Raw genomic sequence first — 17,405 nt, 5'->3', positions numbered from 1 at the left:
TACTTGGTGGTGTTACTGAAGCTTCAATCCGTCCAGACTTTTGGAGCGGAGATAATTTTTTGTGGAGAAACATTTGACCGGCGGTAAGCCCCCGTAGTCAATCAACCGTACAGTCAATAATACGGCAGTTTTTCTGTTTTGCAAGGACTCGGTTTACTGGCCTGGAAGCTTCAAATATCTTAATTTCTTTTTAAAAGGCGAGCACAGAGCACGTCTTTCTGGTGCTTCTTTAAATTGCTCTGCATCTGTTTATTTTCGGTCTATTCGATTTCCAATCCGATCTTTTTTGGCCGGATCGCCCCCTTGGTGATCAAGGAACGGCTCACGTGTCAGCGGATGACTCAATCTCCGATTCGCTTTTCTTTTCTTCCCCGCCGAATCATTTCCTGCTGGAACCCCGCCAACAGAAGACACTTTTCCACCACCCCTCCTGCCCTTCGCGCCATTATCCAGGAGTCCAGCAAGACAAAACCCATAATGGCTACATTAACTACCAAGACCGGTCAGGTCGTTGACCGGTCCGTCTTGGATTCCATGCTCCGCCGCCGCCTATTCTATACCCCCTCCTTCGAAATCTATGGAGGCGTCTCTGGTCTCTACGACTATGGTCCGCCCGGTTGCGCCGTCCTAAACAACATTGTCGAGACATGGCGGAAGCACTTTGTTCTGGAGGAGGATATGCTCGAGGTCGACTGCACAATGCTGACCCCGGAGGAAGTTCTCAAGACTAGCGGCCACGTCGATAAGTTCGCCGATTGGATGTGCAAGGACCCCAAGACTGGAGAGATCTTCCGCGCAGATCATTTGGTGGAGGAAGTCCTCGAAGCTCGTCTCAAGGGTGACAAGGAGGCTCGTGGCCAGAAGGTCGAGGTTGATGCAGAAAAAGAGGCGAAGAAAAAGAAGAAGGCCAAGAGTGTTGCTGTCAAGTTGGATGATGCAGTCGTCAAGGAATATGAGGAGATTCTGGCGCAGATCGACAACTTCGACGGACCTCAATTGGAACAAATTATTGCCAAATACGACATCAGAAACCCTGTTACCGGTGGCAACCTCCTCCCCCCGGTTGCTTTCAACCTGATGTTCCAGACTTCAATTGGACCTAGCAGCAATATGCCTGGTTACCTGCGTCCTGAGACCGCCCAGGGACAGTTCTTGAACTTCCAGAAACTGCTCGAATTCAATCAACAGGCAATGCCTTTCGCTTCAGCGTCTATCGGCAAGTCGTTTCGAAACGAGATCTCGCCTCGGGCAGGTCTTTTGCGTGTCCGAGAATTTCTGATGGCTGAGATTGAGCATTTTGTCGACCCCGAAGGTGGCAAGAAGCATGCGCGTTTCGAGGAGGTCAAAAATATTGAGTTGACGCTGCTTAACCGAGACGTGCAGCTGTCCGGAAGCACCAAGACTGAACGGATGACTGTCGGAAAGGCTGTTGAGACAGGATTGGTGGATAACGAGACTCTTGGATACTTCCTCGCCCGTATCCAGTTGTTCCTGCTCAAGCTCGGTGTTGACCCCACCAAGCTCCGCTTCCGCCAACACATGGCCAACGAGATGGCCCACTATGCATGCGACTGCTGGGATGCTGAGCTATACACTAGTTACGGCTGGATTGAGTGTGTTGGCTGTGCAGACCGCAGCGCATATGACCTTAATGTGCACAAGAACAAGACTGGTGCCCCTCTGGTCGTTCGGGAGACTCGCGCAGAGCCATTGAAGGTCGAGGAATGGCAAATTGAGCTGGACAAGAAGAAGTTCGGTCCTCGCTTCAAGAAAGATGGCAAGACCGTTGAGGCTGCCATTGATGCTTTGTCTCAGGAGCTTCGGGAGAAGCTGGCTCTTGACCTCGAAAAGACTGGCAAGATTGAGGTTGGATGTCGAGGGTGTCGCTTCCGGCAAGGTTGAATTAGAAAAAGATATCATCACGATTGAGAAGCGCACCCGTGTTGAGAATGTTCGGGAATACACCCCGAACGTAATTGAGCCATCATTCGGTATTGGCCGTATTCTATACAGTCTTATGGAACATGTCTACTACTACCGTGAAGGCGACGAAGCGCGTGGCGTAAGTATCTCAAACCCTTTTGCGAGTTCACTCCCTTTTCTTACACATCATTTAGGTTCTTTCGTTCCCTCCCGTGATCGCTCCTACTAAAGTTCTCCTCGTACCCTTATCGAGCAATCCCGCCTTCCGCCCTATGGTCCAAGAACTGACGACCAAACTTCGACGGTTGGGCGTCTCCAGCCGTGTCGATGATTCCTCCGCCAGCATTGGTAAGCGATACGCACGCAACGACGAGCTCGGAACACCGTTTGGTGTCACCGTAGACTTTCAGTCTGTCAAGGACAATACTATCACGCTGCGTGACCGCGACTCCACAAAGCAGGTGCGCGCGAGCCAGGAAGAGATTCTGCAGGCTCTCAAGTCTCTGGTAGAAGGAGAAGAGACCTGGGAGGATGTCCGGAAGCGATTACCTGAGTTTACTGGCCAGGAGGTGGATTAGATTCAATAATTCTGGCTAAAATAGAAGAGACCAATCTCTTTCACTGTCATCAGCTTTACCAGTTTGTAGGTCATTCGTAGAGGTCTACACGGATTACACGGATTATTACCCAGCGGTGGATGCCAAGTTCTCCAGGCCGCAACGTCATTCCAACCATCATTCGCCAACTTGGCTTAATCTTCATCTTCACTCCTCATTCAATCTACGGTCGTCAAGCAATTAGTTGTCACACCCCTGGGCTTGCAGGTGGTTCTTAATATGGCGCCCAAAATACCGTCTGCGAAGATCACACTCTCATGTCCTTTGTTCGCTGCCGACTTCGACCCGCGCAATCCTGCCTTTCTTCTTGTTGCCGGCGGCGGCGGAGAAGGCCGAAGCGGCGTGGGGAACAAGATTGTAAACGACCAACTCTGCATCTCCGTTCTCAAAGGCGTATAATAACAATGGATGCAGGTCCTTCTCAATGCTTTCAAACGCCACGAACTAAGCGAGGTTGTCGACGTCGAGCTTTCAAGGGATGAGGACTCGGTGACTTCTCTGGCTGCCGCACAATCAAACGACACCTCTATAGTCACCTTCGTCGGTATCAACAGCTCCCTCGCACTACAAAAAGAGAATAAAAACCGGCATCTACGATCCTTCAAGATTGATTATCCTCCGCGCCGCACAAATTCGGCGTCTGCGGAGTTCAAATCTCCCAATGGGAGTACACCAGGACAAACTGTCAAACTGTCTGAGGAGTCAGTATTTAGAACTGTGGCTGGGTCAAAGGGTTCTACGGAGACGTATCAGAGAATCACTCGATTGTCGCCTTGGAAAGGCGAGGGTGCAACCCGCGTAGCTGCTATTGCGACTGGACTGGCCTCCTCAGGGGAGATTGTCTTCTTCAATGCGAACACGACGAAGCCGAGCGAAGGCGATGTTATTGGAAGAATCCGACTGAAAAGCGATGAGGAGGCTGAGGACATTGATATTGCTGGGCAGGACGAGGAGAAAGGCTTGTTTCCTGTGGCATATACTAATGGCGTGGATGTCTTTACATGTCGCATCTCGCCCGAGACTAGATCGAATGCTGCACCAGACGTGAGATGTGTATATAGTCCCCCAGCAAACACCAATGGCAAGGGGCCACGACCAAAATTCCGTGCTCTGCGCTTTCTTTCTCCCACCACGCTATTGCTGTTGCAAAATGCCCCAAATCGCAAAGGTTGCGAACTTATAATTCTTGATCTGCGGCCAACGACATCATCTTCACAAGCCACAATTATCCGTCGCTACAAGCTTCGAAAATCGATCAACATTGGTCTGAGTCTGGATGTATGCAACCTGGGAACCAGTTCATCGATCAAACAACAATCAATCATCGCTGTGTCCGGTAGTGACCAGTCTCTTGAGATCCTAACCATTGACGTCGACTCAAGCCGACAGTATCGAGCAGCGGCCGGGTACAGTCAAATTCGTCGCTACGCGACCATCCGCGACGTTCACCCCTTCTCAATGACAAGAATATGCTTCTCACATTTTGTTCCGCCGCCCGCCCCAGTCACCCCAGAGACACCACCACAATACATCAAGCTTGCCTCCGTGAGCTTGGGCAACACTGTCGTCGTGCACACATTTCCTCTGTCCCCGACGCCACCTTCAAGTCGCAACCCTCGCTACGTCCTCGTGCGGCCAGGCGAGTCTGAACTCTTGACAGGCTTCTCCAGTACTCTGGCTGCCGTTCTCTCCATCGTGCTCGTCATTTTCCTTCTGCAAGCCTTCACGGAAATTAGAGGCGTCATGCCTCCGTATCTTGGTATCACGGACTACTTACCAACCGATATTCGTACCAAGATTGCCGTACCATATAACGCTCCTCTCCCCCATTTTCCCTCCTCTCCCACGCCAATCCTACAGACCCAAGCGTTCCCAAGCACATCGGCGGCCCCCGATGAAGCACAATCCCGCACTCTCCGGGATATCATACAAGATTCAGAAGCTTCTATTCTCATCTCGTGCGACCCTCTCAATAGCAAAATCATCGTCGAACCACACAACCCTCACCCTAGCTCCACCACTCCGGAACCGGATTTGGACGCAGAGGTTACTCCTGAGTCTGACTTAACGACTCGTCCCGCTCAGCAATGGACGGACCTTTCGGTCGAGGACCGCCAGACCTGGAAAACATATCTAATCAACGCTGGGTTCTTGGATCAACAGCAAGATGAAGACGAGTCTATCCTTAGTAGAGTTTTCTTCCGGGATTCATGCCCTCGTCGTCAACCTAGCTCCAATGATGATCACGACTATACTAGTGTTGATAGTGCTGACAAGTAAGGGTGATACTTTGTTATGGTACCTCTCATTTGGCCTAAACCTTTAATTGCTAGATCCTCCGAGTTACTTCACATCTTTCTTGTATGCCTTAGTATCAGCCTCCCTCTGTTTTATGATATGTACGTCTACGATTGTACGTTTACTTTCCAATATATCCCATTTTCATGATTAGTCCAAATGGTTTCTACCGGAAAGTTTCAGCATACTAGCATGCCGATGAAAGGGTAGATAGTCGCGAAGAAAAGGCATTGGTCGATGAATCTATGTATTATGTTCCCTCTTGATTACCTTAGTTGCTGCTATAAACAAACTATTTCCGTCGTGGACTCATCGCTAGAAGAATACGAGTGAGGATATCCTATTTTCAGTCAAATGTATGCCTTCTCAAGAAAAAAAGGTGCAACCGCCGGGGACACAGGCCATGACCAAAGAGAAGCCAGGAAGTCAAAATGTAACTTTATCTAGCCGCCTTGAATCGCAACCGCAGGCCTGATCCTTTCTCCCAGGCCGTTGATGGGGCTTCTGACGCGTTAAGTGGATTCATGGTCATTCGCGTCGATGCGAGACTTTGAGCGGGTGGAAACTGAGATTAGACGCCAAAAGAAAACGCCGGGGTTATCAATGCCAAGCGGCGATGAGAGTGAGAATTTTAGCAGGTCGGATATCACTCGAAGCAGAAAATATTCACATGGCGTAAAGTTTTAGCGACGCGTAGATGTCGTCCACATGTGCGTGGGGCAAGACGTGTAAATCGTAAGAAATGAAATCGATGGGTTCGAGGGCACGAATTAGGGTATTACTGAGTGTTCTTCTTCCAGCGGAGCAATTCTGCAAGACTAGCGAGGCTGCAACCCGTTTTGAGGAAATCATGTTCCAGCAACTCTTGTGCTGTGGCGCGGCTGTCCACAGCTACGCACAGACAGACGCTGAGGAAAGATTTGAGCTCCTTGCTGAGCTTCTCCGGAGCCTTGAGCCTTGGGGTACCATTGGTGGCAATCAGGTACAGAGCCTTGAGGGGTTCCTCGTTCAGATATGGGGGTTCGGACTCGATCATCTCAATAGCCATGATACCCAGAGACCAGCAGTCAACCTTGGGGCCATATTCTTTCTGCTTGACGACCTCAGGCGCCATCCAATAGGGGGTACCAACCATCGTGGCACGCTTGCTTTTCGTTTCAGTGAGCTTAGCGCAGAAACCGAAATCAGCTGGGTAGTTTGTGAGCAAGCCAGTAGACGATAAGCAAGAGAACAACTTACTAATCTTAACATGGCCAGCTCGGTCAAGGAGAACATTATCACTCTTGATATCACGATGGATGATACTCTGACTGTGTAAGTGCGCCAGTCCTTTGCACGTCTAGTCGATTTGTTAGTCAATTGTTCCAAACGCAGCACAATACGGGAGCAACTACCTCAGCACAGATTGTAGCAATCTGATCTTCCTGAATAACACGGTTGTTGTCGATAACATCGGTGAGAGCTCCACCTTCCATAAACTCCATGACCACCCAGAGTTCATTGCTCTGCTCCTGGAGAAACGAGTCCAGAAAGTTTACAATGTTAGCATGTTGGCTGTCTTTCATGACAATGATCTCGTTGACGATCAGCTCCTTGCGCGGCTGACTACGTAGATCCATCTGCTTGATGGCGACTTGGCAGCGTGGACCATATTGCCGATATAGCTCTCGAGCGACTCCAGAAGTGGCATTTTCTTTGACCCGAGCAACATACACAGATCCAGAAGCTCCCTGTCCGATCTTTCGCTGCTTGCTATAAGACTCATTGGGGTTGTCCTTAGACACGACCGACCTCAGTCTATCCATAACTTCATTCTCGCTCATTGCCGACATGCGGACTTCCTTCTTGTGCGGGTCGGCCTTCTTGGTCAGAGCAGCTTCGGCCTGGCGGACACCATCTGGGGTAGCCTTTTTAGGTGCCTGCTTGTTCGCAATGTTCAGAGGCTTGACTGGCTGCACAGGAGCAGGAAGCTTGCTAGGAGGAGGGCCATGGGCTTGTTGTGTCTTTCCATTGTTCTGAGTGCGAGCGGCCGACGTCTGGGTTCGAGAATCTTGGGAAGCATATCTGGAATTGTAAGAATCATATCCCGGAGCCCGAGAAGCGCCATTGGATGAATAGTCTCCAGGCCTCTGTCCTGCAGTCGGTGGAGACGGTGCCGGTCGTTGAGCGGTCAGCTGGCGTGCCGGATCTTGATTTTGACGTGCAGAACCAGGGGCTTGCGGAGCAGGACGGCTCGGCTTGTAGCGGTCATTCATGGATGGATCGGGTGATCCATATCCTCCGAGCTCTTGCTTGGCAAGAGGGACACGGGTCTTAGGTAGCGAAGCGTTATAAGCATCCTGCTCGAGCCGACTCTGTTCCTCGTCGCGTCGACGGCGGTCCTCCTCCACGCGTTGGCGCTCCAGATCGGCCATCTGCTTCATTTTCTCTAACTGCTGCTGTTGATCTAGGGCCCTATCAGAGCCGGATTTGCTCGGAGAATGGCCAGACGATGCAGAGTGGCTAGAGTAGGATTGACCACTGTCCAGACGTTGTGCAGGGGGTGGTGGGGGTGGTCTTGGGGGTGCGATTGAACCGCCAACAGTGCTGCTACCATACGGCTTTGCCTGACCAGCTGGAGAGCCCAAACCTGCGTAATACTGCGGGTTTTGTTCACGCATCTTAATGTCGGAGTAGAACTCCAAAACCTCGATGACTGCTTGCGGGTTCTTCTTGTAGTCTTCCTTGGTGATTGCGGATGCAGTAAGAAGTTTCTCCCACTCTGGAGGTAGACCAACGAAGGCTCCTGTCCGCGGGTCGAAACCGACATGAACGCGGTGGCTGAAGTTTGTCGGATTGCTTACACCACCCATTCCGGGGCAACGTTCGTATATCTTATCAATCCAGTCATATATCTCTTCATCAGTTCTGACCTCACAAGTCAGACTTTTCGTGGGAACATCCCGAGTGATCAGGGCGGCCTTGGAGGTCGCATCTTTCGGATTGGCTAGACGGACGATTTCGAAGGCCATTCGTGTATCTTCAGAGCGAGAAACACCTGTGACTGCCGAAAGAGGTATGGAGAGAACCACCTTTCCTGCCTCATTCTTCAAGAAATCCAAGCGAGATTCGCGAAGAATTAGGAAACGCTGGTTCCACGTAGCCAGGAACTTATCCTCTTTGCAACGTACATATCCTTCCTTGACCACGGCAGAACCTGATTGATCTGTCCTTGTGCGCACGAGAGAAGGGCTGCTGGTATTCGGGAACAATGACAGGTTAGCGCTCGGGGTGCTTGGAGAATCTAGGCTCATCTGATTAAGAGACGTCGTTACACCGCTGCTTGCGGAGAGGTTAAGTTTCGGGCGATCGGTCGGTGGGCGAGGGGCGGGCCCAGGGTTCATGAACTGGTCTGCGGAATACATGCCTCTAGACAAGGGAGTCAGTTAGCCATAGTACACTAAAAGTCTAAATGTCTTCCCATACGACGAAATAAAGCAGGAACAGGAAAGCCAGACGAACGTGGGACTTATGCTGACATACTTTTCGTACGACGAAGTCGTTCTAGGTAATAGTGCGGTTGGCGGGCGCCCCAAGAGGGGGGAGGGGGGGATCACCTCTCAGACGGGAGGGAAGGTAGCCTGAGAAACGTCGGTGAAAGCCTCAACGACTGCTCCGGGACTGCTCAAAGCATTAGCATCTAGAAGACGTTGAAAACGTATATCCGCGGCAGAACCAGGTCTGCGAACCAGGGGTTGGGCGCATTTACACCTGGACCCAATGCCACAGGGATTCGGGTCGACCAGTGGAAGGCTGGGGTAGCAGACGGAGACGGTTCTGACGATAGGGATTGGGCGTGAATTTGGGTCTTACCCACGAATTTATCAAAATATTCAACGCAAGAGTCCCCGCGCTTGCGAGGAAGCTGTAAGTGTGAGATGCACGTCTTGGAGTTCCCTCTTTATCCAAACGCGCTGAAGCAGGAGAGGTGTAGGAGCTGATTCGGGAGATGGCAGAGTCGAGAAGCGGGGGGTGGGGAAAGCACCAGCCAAGTGGAAGATAGAAGCGACCAAGACCAAAAGATGCAAAGTAATGGAAAGAGGAAGGTCGGTAGGGCAGGTTTAAGGGCGAATTCAAGATGAGCTCCTGAGTCGGGGGGAGACAGGAGGGGAGGAAAGTAAATGGTGGATGTGCGAGTTTCACCACCGCTGGTTGGACTTAGGAGAGGCTCCAAAATCCCTGAAGGGGCGGCGGCTCTTCGACGGCACAACCCCTCTTGTCCTTCTTAGCCAGCCTATAATGCTATTTCTACTGTAATGCTCATAGGCTACGATTTGTTTGTTTGTTTTTGTTTTTGAGACATTTATATTCATTCGATGATATGCATGTTGTTGCGGACGGTTTTCATACATAACGCTAGTATAGACCCGGCTTGTGAGTATGCGCTGATCTGCTTGTCGGCACAATTTAGTAATTTAACATGTACCAGGGCAACTAGATCTCAACTTCGACAAGAGAAAGGCCGTCCCGGCTTCGAAGGAGCTCATCCCCAATGTCGATTGAAAATCCAACCCATTTTATGATGATTATTGCTTGCAATCCTAATTTGCGACTCCAAAACTAAAACGTCATGAACGGCCTGGCCATGTTTCACCCTGAGTCACTGCTAAAGGACGACCCGACCGAGATCTAAGATGCCCTGGAATACAGTAATTTGCTTTACTCGAGTCTCCTATGTACAAGAGAGTGACTCTCACGTTATCATTGAAGAAGGGGAGCATATGCAATCAGTCATCTTAGTCCACGAATACCATCTAATAATTGGTGAGCCCAACGGTGAAGGCTATCACCCCGATACTCAATGATAACGTGAGAGTCACTCTCTATTGAAACCTGGGCCAAGATGGGCATAGCCGTAAATCTCTCCCTACCAAAGATCGGTTTACAGATTAGGCCCACTGGTTTCCGATCATACCACTTTAATCAAATCCGAGTCGAAATGACGGCGTATATTCATATCGAGTCCTGAGGCTGCGAGCCGTGGAAAACGCCCTTATTCAATGAGCATGTTCGTTACTATTAGAGGTGTCCGTAGAGGTGGTTTGTGAAGCGGCTAATGGACACGAGGGATGTGTATAGAAGAGGCGGAATACCTTTCACCCGTCGCTGGCTCACTCTCCAAAGGGGTAGTTGAATTTAAGCAGTCCATTCAATCCTCCTACCCAGCCATCATGAGCTTCGCCATCTTGAGACTCGCCGCCCATAATCCTCCGCATCACGCAGGGCACTCCACCTTGCCACTCATTCTTGCCATGCCGCATCTCCTCATTCCAGACACGAGCTTCCATTCCTGCTGTCATTCCTCGGGTCATGTTGACGCCGTCAATACTGACCTCCAGTTCTCTCCCCCGATTTTTCTCGCTCAACCGAAGAGTGATTGGTGTGCTCGCCGGCAAAACTAAAGGCCGAAAGCTGAGGCTTCGAGCACAGATTGGGGTCAAAAGCACTGCTGGCACTAGGGGATGCACGATACTGCCTCCGCTGCTAAGACTGTATGCTGTGCTTCCAGTGGGTGTGGAAATAATGATACCGTCCGCCACTGCTTCGGTGAGAAATCTCCCTCCCACATATACGTCCAGGATGGCAAGATGCGGCTCCTTTCCGCGGTGAAGCAGGATTTCATTCATAACGTATAGTCCGTCGTTCTCGATGCCTCGGTTGTGTTTTGAACATTTATCTGCTTCAACAGGGTGCCCATCTGCATTGAATAGAGCAACCTTGAGACGGTTCCGCATTAAGATTCGAGCTCCCCGATTCAGACCCATAGATTTGCCGCGAACTGATGACCACCCAGTGGTGCCCTCTGATTTATCCTTGGCGTTCGAAGACTGGGAGGTCGCGAGGACAGAAGCGCGATCTCCCACTCCTGCGCCAGACATATACACTTCGCGGAATGCGCGCTTATATTCACTGAACTTCCATTCGCCGAGAAACCCCAGAGTACCCATGCTGAACGACAACATCGGTGGAACATTGACGCACGTGGCAAATAAAGAGGAAGCATGCAAAATCGTCCCATCACCGCCAAGTGTAACGCTGAGGTCCACCTTCTTATGCAATGCGCAGGGCAGTCTATCCAACTGCGCCGTATAGACCGGAAACGACAATGATGAGTGTACTTCCTCCGCAACCTTCGGCTCCAAGACGATGCCAATTGAAGGATACGTAGACGCCGTGTGACTAGAGTGCCGTAAAAGTTAGCAGATAGTTTGCGATTACATTGAGATTCGGGAGCGGTACTTGATGAACTCGACCAGCGACTTGGTCACCTCCGGTGCACAGTCCTTTTTGACGACAAAAACGTTCCGCGGGGGGGCTGGCCACTGGAGAGAGAGAAGATCATTCTCGTTCGACTCTATTAGAGCGGTCTATGATCAGCTGAAGCAACATCATGTTGATTGCGACGCGCACCTTGATAACTCGGAATCAGCCGAGCTGGGAGCGAGTCAATATCTCTGATTTCCCGTCGTCTCAATGTAACTGAAAAGTTCCGTTTCCACGAAAGTTGCCGTATAGGATTGATCCGCAATTTTATCGTTGACAGCATCGTGCAAACAAAATAATAATAAAAAGCTAGACCAGTGACTTTTAGTTGCTCAGACAGACAGGTATTTTCGTGACGATTGGGCAAGCATTGGTTGATTATCAGCTGCTAGCTAGTATGTCAACGTATATATTCTCTTGACATTGTGGTGCAGGCGCAAATAAAACGTGGCCTGACAATGAGTGGAAATCTATGACCGAAAGTCGTCCATGCTCTTTTCCTTTCTTTTCTTTTCTTTTCTGTTTTGTTTTGTGATGGGGATCCCTGCTAGTGAATCCAGAGACAGAGAAGCGATGAATCGACGTGGCGTGCACGAAACAGTACAGGATAGAGCGGGACTTTTTGAAGCCTCGAGTTTCGAGGAACCCCAGAATGATCGGCGATACCTAGCTGACCGCCTTGGAGGCTTAGCAGTCCGGTTAGCAGCTTCCCACGTCATGGTGCCTGCCTGTTCTCCTTGCTAGCCGAAGTTAGACTGGCCACAAGGTCGGGTACATCAGCCGTGATTCATACTTGGCTTCCCAATCTCTTTCATCTTTCCCATGTGATCTCGGGGATGATTTATTGCATTCATTCCCTTCTCTCCTCTTCGTCCCGAATGAAATGGCTTAGCCCACGCATTCTTTAGGTATCCTTCATTGATTCGTTCTCGCATGAGGCTATTGTTAAAGTAAGCAAATACAACTCTTGGCCTTTGACTCCACCAACATGGTCGCGTGGTGAATCCTAGATCTTAGGAACTAACCGTAACGCAGGAACCTGTCTCGCTCTCTTCGGAAGAACAGTGTCGTGCTTCGCCTCCCGCCACATAACGATTTCCTGCCATCATGAGCGAAAGCGAGCTTCGTCAGCGGAAGCCGGCGGCTCGTCTGCGAGACGACCCTCAGCCTAGTCAAGATGCTCAACCACGTCTCAAGCACGGAATACCCATGCAGGTGCTGCGGTCTTTGCTTCTTGCAACTTGGTTCAACTGCTGTTGCGTCGTTATCCTTATGACGCAGCTGATCGGTTGCCCCCTGTACATCATCAACAAACACTATTATTACGCCTGGATGGCGTCCACGAAACGATCTTTTGGGCTGGTGATAACTTCCCTTACCGAGTGGGGCTGCCCGACTTATGTCCGGGTCAGCGGTGACGAGAGTATACGCGGACAAGTTCGCATCGCCGACGATGGCCGTCTAAAGACAACCTTTCCAGAGCGCCTTGTCATGATATCCAACCATCAGGTCTACACCGACTGGATCTATCTTTGGTGGATTGCTTATTCGAACATGATGCATGGCCACATTTTCATCATACTCAAGGAGTCCCTAAAATACATACCTATCATTGGCCAGGGTATGACGTTTTACGGCTTCATCTTCATGGCTCGTAAATGGCTGTCTGACAAGCCCAGGCTCCAACACCGCCTAGAGAAGCTGAAGACCCAGCACATAGGCTCTGATTCAGGCGCCCCGAAGTATGACCCTATGTGGCTTTTGATATTTCCGGAAGGGACAAACCTCTCCATCAACACCAAGAGGAGAAGCGATGCATATGGGGCTAAGAATGGGTTTCCGCCTCTGAAACACCAGGTTCTTCCTCGCTCGACTGGCTTGTTCTTTTGCTTACAGCAATTGCGGGGAACCGTTGAGTGGGTATACGATTGCACTGTGGGTTACGAAGGTCCTCCGTAAGTTACGACTCAGCCTTAGTCTCTACTGAATTGACGATTGATGTTCGTACAGAAAAGGCAGCTATGCCGACAAATATTTCACTCTCCGCTCAACGTATGTCCAAGGACGCCCACCGACATCCGTCAACATGTACTGGAGACGGTTTGCGGTTTCAGATATTCCCCTTGACGATCAGCAGGAGTTTGATGCGTGGCTTAGGGCCCGCTGGACAGAGAAGGACGAACTGCTCGATGAATACTTTGAGACCGGGCGATTCCCATCCGCGTTGGCCGGTAGTATTGAAGTCGGTCATGGTGATGCACAGCAGTTGAATGCAGCCGAAGACGGATACGCCGAGGCGCATGTTCGATTGGGACATTGGACCGAGGTCGGTCGGATATTCAGGGTGATATTCGTTATCGTTCTTCTGTGTCGGCTTCCTAAACTGTTAGGGCTAGGCTTTTGAACAACACACCGACACCGGAGCAACTGTCCTGGATCTTGTCGGCCTAGTCTTTCGGCGGGTTCTACTATGAATAATGTCCCCTCCTATCCTTATGATTGATGACCTATTATTTACCGACTCTAGAGGTTTATGATGGAATGCTTCTCTACTTGAACAATTCTCCCTGCCTACTCAGTGATCGAGGAACGTGGAAGGTAACGCAAAAACTGTACTTCGTAAATCATTAGATCGTAGCTCAACTATGTCCGGCAAGAACTATGTATCTGAGCTAAGCTAATTGCGACGAATATATGTTCTACCATACTCCGTAGAGTTTGTCAAGAGCTGATTGCCACAGATTGGCGGTGTGCCTGAGCCACAGTTGGTGCCTTAGGCCTCACACCCTGAGCCATTGTCCGCAACTCGTCACATCTGAGCCGAAATCTGAGCAGCAGGCAAGCCGAGAACGCGCTCTCTTCTCTCGTCGCGCAATAACAAACAGTCCGTCCTGAAATTGACTCGCTGGATTACGCTTATGGACTGAATATGAGTTGAGTTTTGAGCTAAAGTTACAGGACTTGTTACTCCTTTCCTCGACCGAACTCTTATCTCCGCGTCTTGAAGGAGGCGTTGCCGGTTCGAGGAGCCTACGCACGCCCGCCATGACCTCTTTACGGAACAAATATTCCAATGGCATCGTCAACGGGGATTCGCTCCCCGTAACTGGAGTACTGGCAAATTCTCGATTTTCTGACATCCCATCCGCCATCGACATTCCCGCATCCACACTCGACAGCGAGGTCGAAGTGAGTCTCGAAGGGCTTCCCGATGATCCTACCGAATTATGTACACTCCTGGAAAATGAAAGAGCGGCGAAGAATTTTTGGGTCATCATAGCGCTCGCCTATGCCAAACAAAAGCAAATCGATCACGCGATCGACATCCTAAACAAGGGTCTCGCATCGGTTGCTCAAGGTGCTACAAAGGAGAAGTTAGGCCTCTTGGGATGGGTATGCTGGCTGTACTTGCTGAAGAGCAGGGAGGCGCCTCGTGTGGTATCAGACGTTGGTTTGGGTACAGAAGCGAGGACCAAAGACTACTACATTCAGCAGGCGACCGGAATATTAAACGAGGCGTCGCGGTTGAACCCATCCTTCCCGCCCCTTTTCCTTGCTCGTGGTGTTTTATCTCTGTTGCGCGCCTCTTTACATCCCCCACGGCCTGTTCGACCAGGGGCTGTTGATAACTCAGAAAGAGTGGAATCATTGCGCCAGGCCCTGAAGCAGTTTGATGAATCCTCGAAAGCGTTCGGTGGTAGAAATGCCATGGCTATTCTTGGACGCGCCAGGGCGCACTACCTACTTGGGCGATATGCAGAAGCGCTGGAAGGGTACCAGAAGGTTCTAATGAGAATGCCTGGCCTGACTGATCCAGATCCTCGGATCGGTATCGGATGCTGTCTGTGGCAATTGGGCTTCAAGGAGCAAGCCAAAGCTGCTTGGGAACGTGCACTAGCTCTGGTATGTCAGTTCGAAGAATGCATCTTGGATGTTGTAGTGGTACTAATACAGTACTTCCGCACTTATAGAATCCCGACTCGAAAGTTGCCAACATCCTCCTCGCGGTATATTACCTTTATGACAGCTCCCGGCATGCTACAACAGATCCGGCATTCGGTTCCCTGTACAAGGTGGCCATGACACAATATACTCAAAAAGCCTTCAAGCTGGACAAGGAATATCCTATGACCTGCGCTCTGTTTGGCAGTTATTTCCTTTTACGAAAAGCTTATTCAACAGTTGATACTCTTGCTCGCAAGTCGATTGAGAACACTGACGTCATGCAAATAGCCAGCGATGGATGGTACCTTCTCGGTCGAAAATGCCATTATGAGGGAGACCTGGCCAAAGCCGCAGAGTTCTACCACCGCTCTGACCAAGCTCGGGGCGGAGGCGATAAAGGTTATCTTCCGGCCAAGTTTGGCTCTGTACAAATGCAAGTGTCTAACAAGGACTACGACGGAGCCAAGTTTCAGCTGGAGAAAATCATACAGCAGACAAAGAACCCGGAGTGCATGACACTACTGGCGGCTCTCTATGCGGAGGAGGTCTTTGCAGCGCAGAAAAGTGGAATGAAAGAAGACAAGTCCGCCGAAGCTAAAAAAGCCATCACGTTGTTTGAGGCAGTACGCGCGCTTTGGAAGGATGAAAGTAAGAAGATTACGCCGGACGAGTCAGTTTTGGTATATCTTTCTCGGCTATATGAGCAGAACGCCCCGGATAAGAGCATGCAGTGCTTGACACAACTGGAAGAATTGCAGCTGGCTGAGATATCTGATGAGGAACGCCCAGAAGGCCTCGAAGATGAGGAAATGAAGGCTGCCCTCCGAGTAAATCTGCCGCCGCAGCTCCTTAATAATATGGGTTGCTTCCTATACCAGAGCTCGCAGCTCAACATGGCTCGTTCCATGTTCCAGGCAGCGCTAGACTCTTGTGCTCGATCGCAAGAGAGGGAAGGGGAACTCGATACGGACGCCCTTGTCACAACAATAAGCTACAACCTCGGGCGGGCGTTCGAGGCATCTGATATGCCCGATGAGGCGAAGAAAGTTTACGAGGCCCTCCTGGAACGGCATAGCGACTACACTGAGGCGAGCGCGCGATTAACATACCTTGCTCTCCGGCGTAGCCCGACGGATGAAGGGCCCAAGAAGATGGCGAAACTGTACGAGACAGATTCCACTAATCTCGAAGTTCGGGCTTTGTTCGGGTGGTACCTCAGTAAGTCCAAGAAACGGGCCGCGAACATTGCAGAGGACCACGAGCAGCGCCATCACAAGCATACGCTGCAGTATTTTGACAAGCATGACCGATACGCACTTACTGGTATGGGTAACGTCCACCTGCTGTTCGCCAGAGACATGCGACGTGATACGGACCAGGAGAAGGAGAAACGGCGCAAGATGTACGAGCGCGCCGTTGAGTTCTTCGACAAGGCTCTTCAGCTGGATCCACGGAACGCGTATGCAGCGCAAGGTATCGCCATCGCTTTGGTTGATGACAGGAAAGATCTTAGTACAGCAGTACAAATCTTCTCCAAAATCCGTGACTCGTTGAGAGACGCGAGCGTCTACCTGAACCTAGGGCATGTCTACGCTGAGCTACGCCAGTATACACGATCCATTGAGCACTATGAGGCTGCATTATCCAAGGACCGGGCCCGCGACGCTCAAATCCTCGCCTGTCTCGGCCGCGTTTGGCTCCTTAAGGGTAAGCAGGAAATGAGCCTCGCAGCCATGAAGACAGCCCTAGATTATGCCCAACGCGCACATTCTGTGGCGCCCACCCAAGCCCACCTCGAATTCAATGTCGCCTTCGTCCAGAATCAGATCGCGTCCCTCACATACAGCCTACCCGAAACACAACGAACTGCCCAAGACGTGCAAGACGCAGCGGACGGCCTCCGCACCGCGGTCGAGACTTTCGGGCGTATCGCCCAGGCCAAGAATCCGCCTTACCCGGCTGAGTCTCTTGAACAGCGCGCCAACATGTCCAAGACAATTATAAAGCAGCTTGAACGGGCCCTCCAGAGCCAGAAGGAATACGAGGAGAAGAATGCCGCTAAACTACAGCAGGCCCGCGAGGCCCGGGAGGCCGAGATTCGCCGTCGCGAAGAAGAAGTCCGCAAGGCGGAGGAGGCTGAGCGGGAGCGGAAGCAGCGTATCGCGGAAGAACGTCAGCGGCTCGTTGAAGAGGCTCAAAGGCTTGCGCTCAGCGGGCAGAAGAGGAACGGGCCCGCGAAGAAGCGGAGATGACTACTGAATCCGAAACAGGCGAAAAGGTCAAGCGCTTTAGAGCACACTGGCGGCCGTTACTAGATGA

At 51.0% G+C, this 17,405-nt stretch overlaps 6 protein-coding genes across 6 annotated transcripts, besides 1 other annotated feature; 4 read left to right on the top strand and 2 right to left on the bottom strand.

Moving 5' to 3' along the window:
- Positions 1-17,405: part of a sequence feature (contig 1.162 773..65002(-1)) that runs on past the window's edge.
- ANIA_11125 (glycine--tRNA ligase) lies at positions 337-2,549 on the top strand (the record flags this gene model as incomplete). The annotated part of the gene is made up of 3 exons (XM_677012.2): positions 337-1,873; positions 1,914-2,062; positions 2,118-2,549. 3 exons carry the CDS (start codon positions 337-339, stop codon positions 2,499-2,501), a joined length of 2,070 nt encoding a protein of 689 aa, XP_682104.2. The 3' UTR covers positions 2,502-2,549.
- On the top strand, positions 2,949-4,820 carry ANIA_11127 (uncharacterized protein; the record flags this gene model as incomplete). The annotated part of the gene is made up of 1 exon (XM_050611794.1): positions 2,949-4,820. One exon carries the CDS (start codon positions 2,949-2,951, stop codon positions 4,818-4,820), a length of 1,872 nt encoding a protein of 623 aa, XP_050467779.1.
- Positions 5,617-8,242, bottom strand: ANIA_08836 (serine/threonine protein kinase CLA4; the record flags this gene model as incomplete). Its single annotated transcript, XM_677013.1, has 4 exons — positions 5,617-6,026; positions 6,078-6,177; positions 6,233-7,966; positions 8,009-8,242. The coding sequence occupies 4 exons, from the start codon at positions 8,240-8,242 to the stop codon at positions 5,617-5,619; spliced, it is 2,478 nt and encodes an 825-aa protein (XP_682105.1).
- On the bottom strand, positions 9,906-11,424 carry ANIA_08837 (NADH kinase POS5; the record flags this gene model as incomplete). Its single annotated transcript, XM_677014.2, has 3 exons — positions 9,906-11,057; positions 11,097-11,232; positions 11,289-11,424. The coding sequence occupies 3 exons, from the start codon at positions 11,422-11,424 to the stop codon at positions 9,989-9,991; spliced, it is 1,341 nt and encodes a 446-aa protein (XP_682106.1). The 3' UTR covers positions 9,906-9,988.
- ANIA_11126 (lysophospholipid acyltransferase family protein) lies at positions 12,036-13,702 on the top strand. The gene is made up of 4 exons (XM_050611793.1): positions 12,036-12,091; positions 12,177-13,096; positions 13,152-13,467; positions 13,593-13,702. Exons 2-4 carry the CDS (start codon positions 12,249-12,251, stop codon positions 13,617-13,619), a joined length of 1,191 nt encoding a protein of 396 aa, XP_050467778.1. The 5' UTR covers positions 12,036-12,091; positions 12,177-12,248; the 3' UTR covers positions 13,620-13,702.
- ANIA_11128 (putative RNA polymerase II transcription elongation factor (Ctr9)) lies at positions 14,187-17,405 on the top strand (the record flags this gene model as incomplete). Its single annotated transcript, XM_050611792.1, has 2 exons — positions 14,187-15,044; positions 15,113-17,405. The coding sequence occupies 2 exons, from the start codon at positions 14,187-14,189 to the stop codon at positions 17,336-17,338; spliced, it is 3,084 nt and encodes a 1,027-aa protein (XP_050467777.1). The 3' UTR covers positions 17,339-17,405.

The sequence above is a fragment of the Aspergillus nidulans genome, chromosome III, assembly GCF_000011425.1.
Source record: "Aspergillus nidulans FGSC A4 chromosome III".
Lineage (NCBI taxonomy): Eukaryota > Fungi > Ascomycota > Eurotiomycetes > Eurotiales > Aspergillaceae > Aspergillus > Aspergillus nidulans.
Note: the sequence above shows the minus strand (reverse complement) of the source record. Positions and strands in the feature narration are given on the sequence as shown.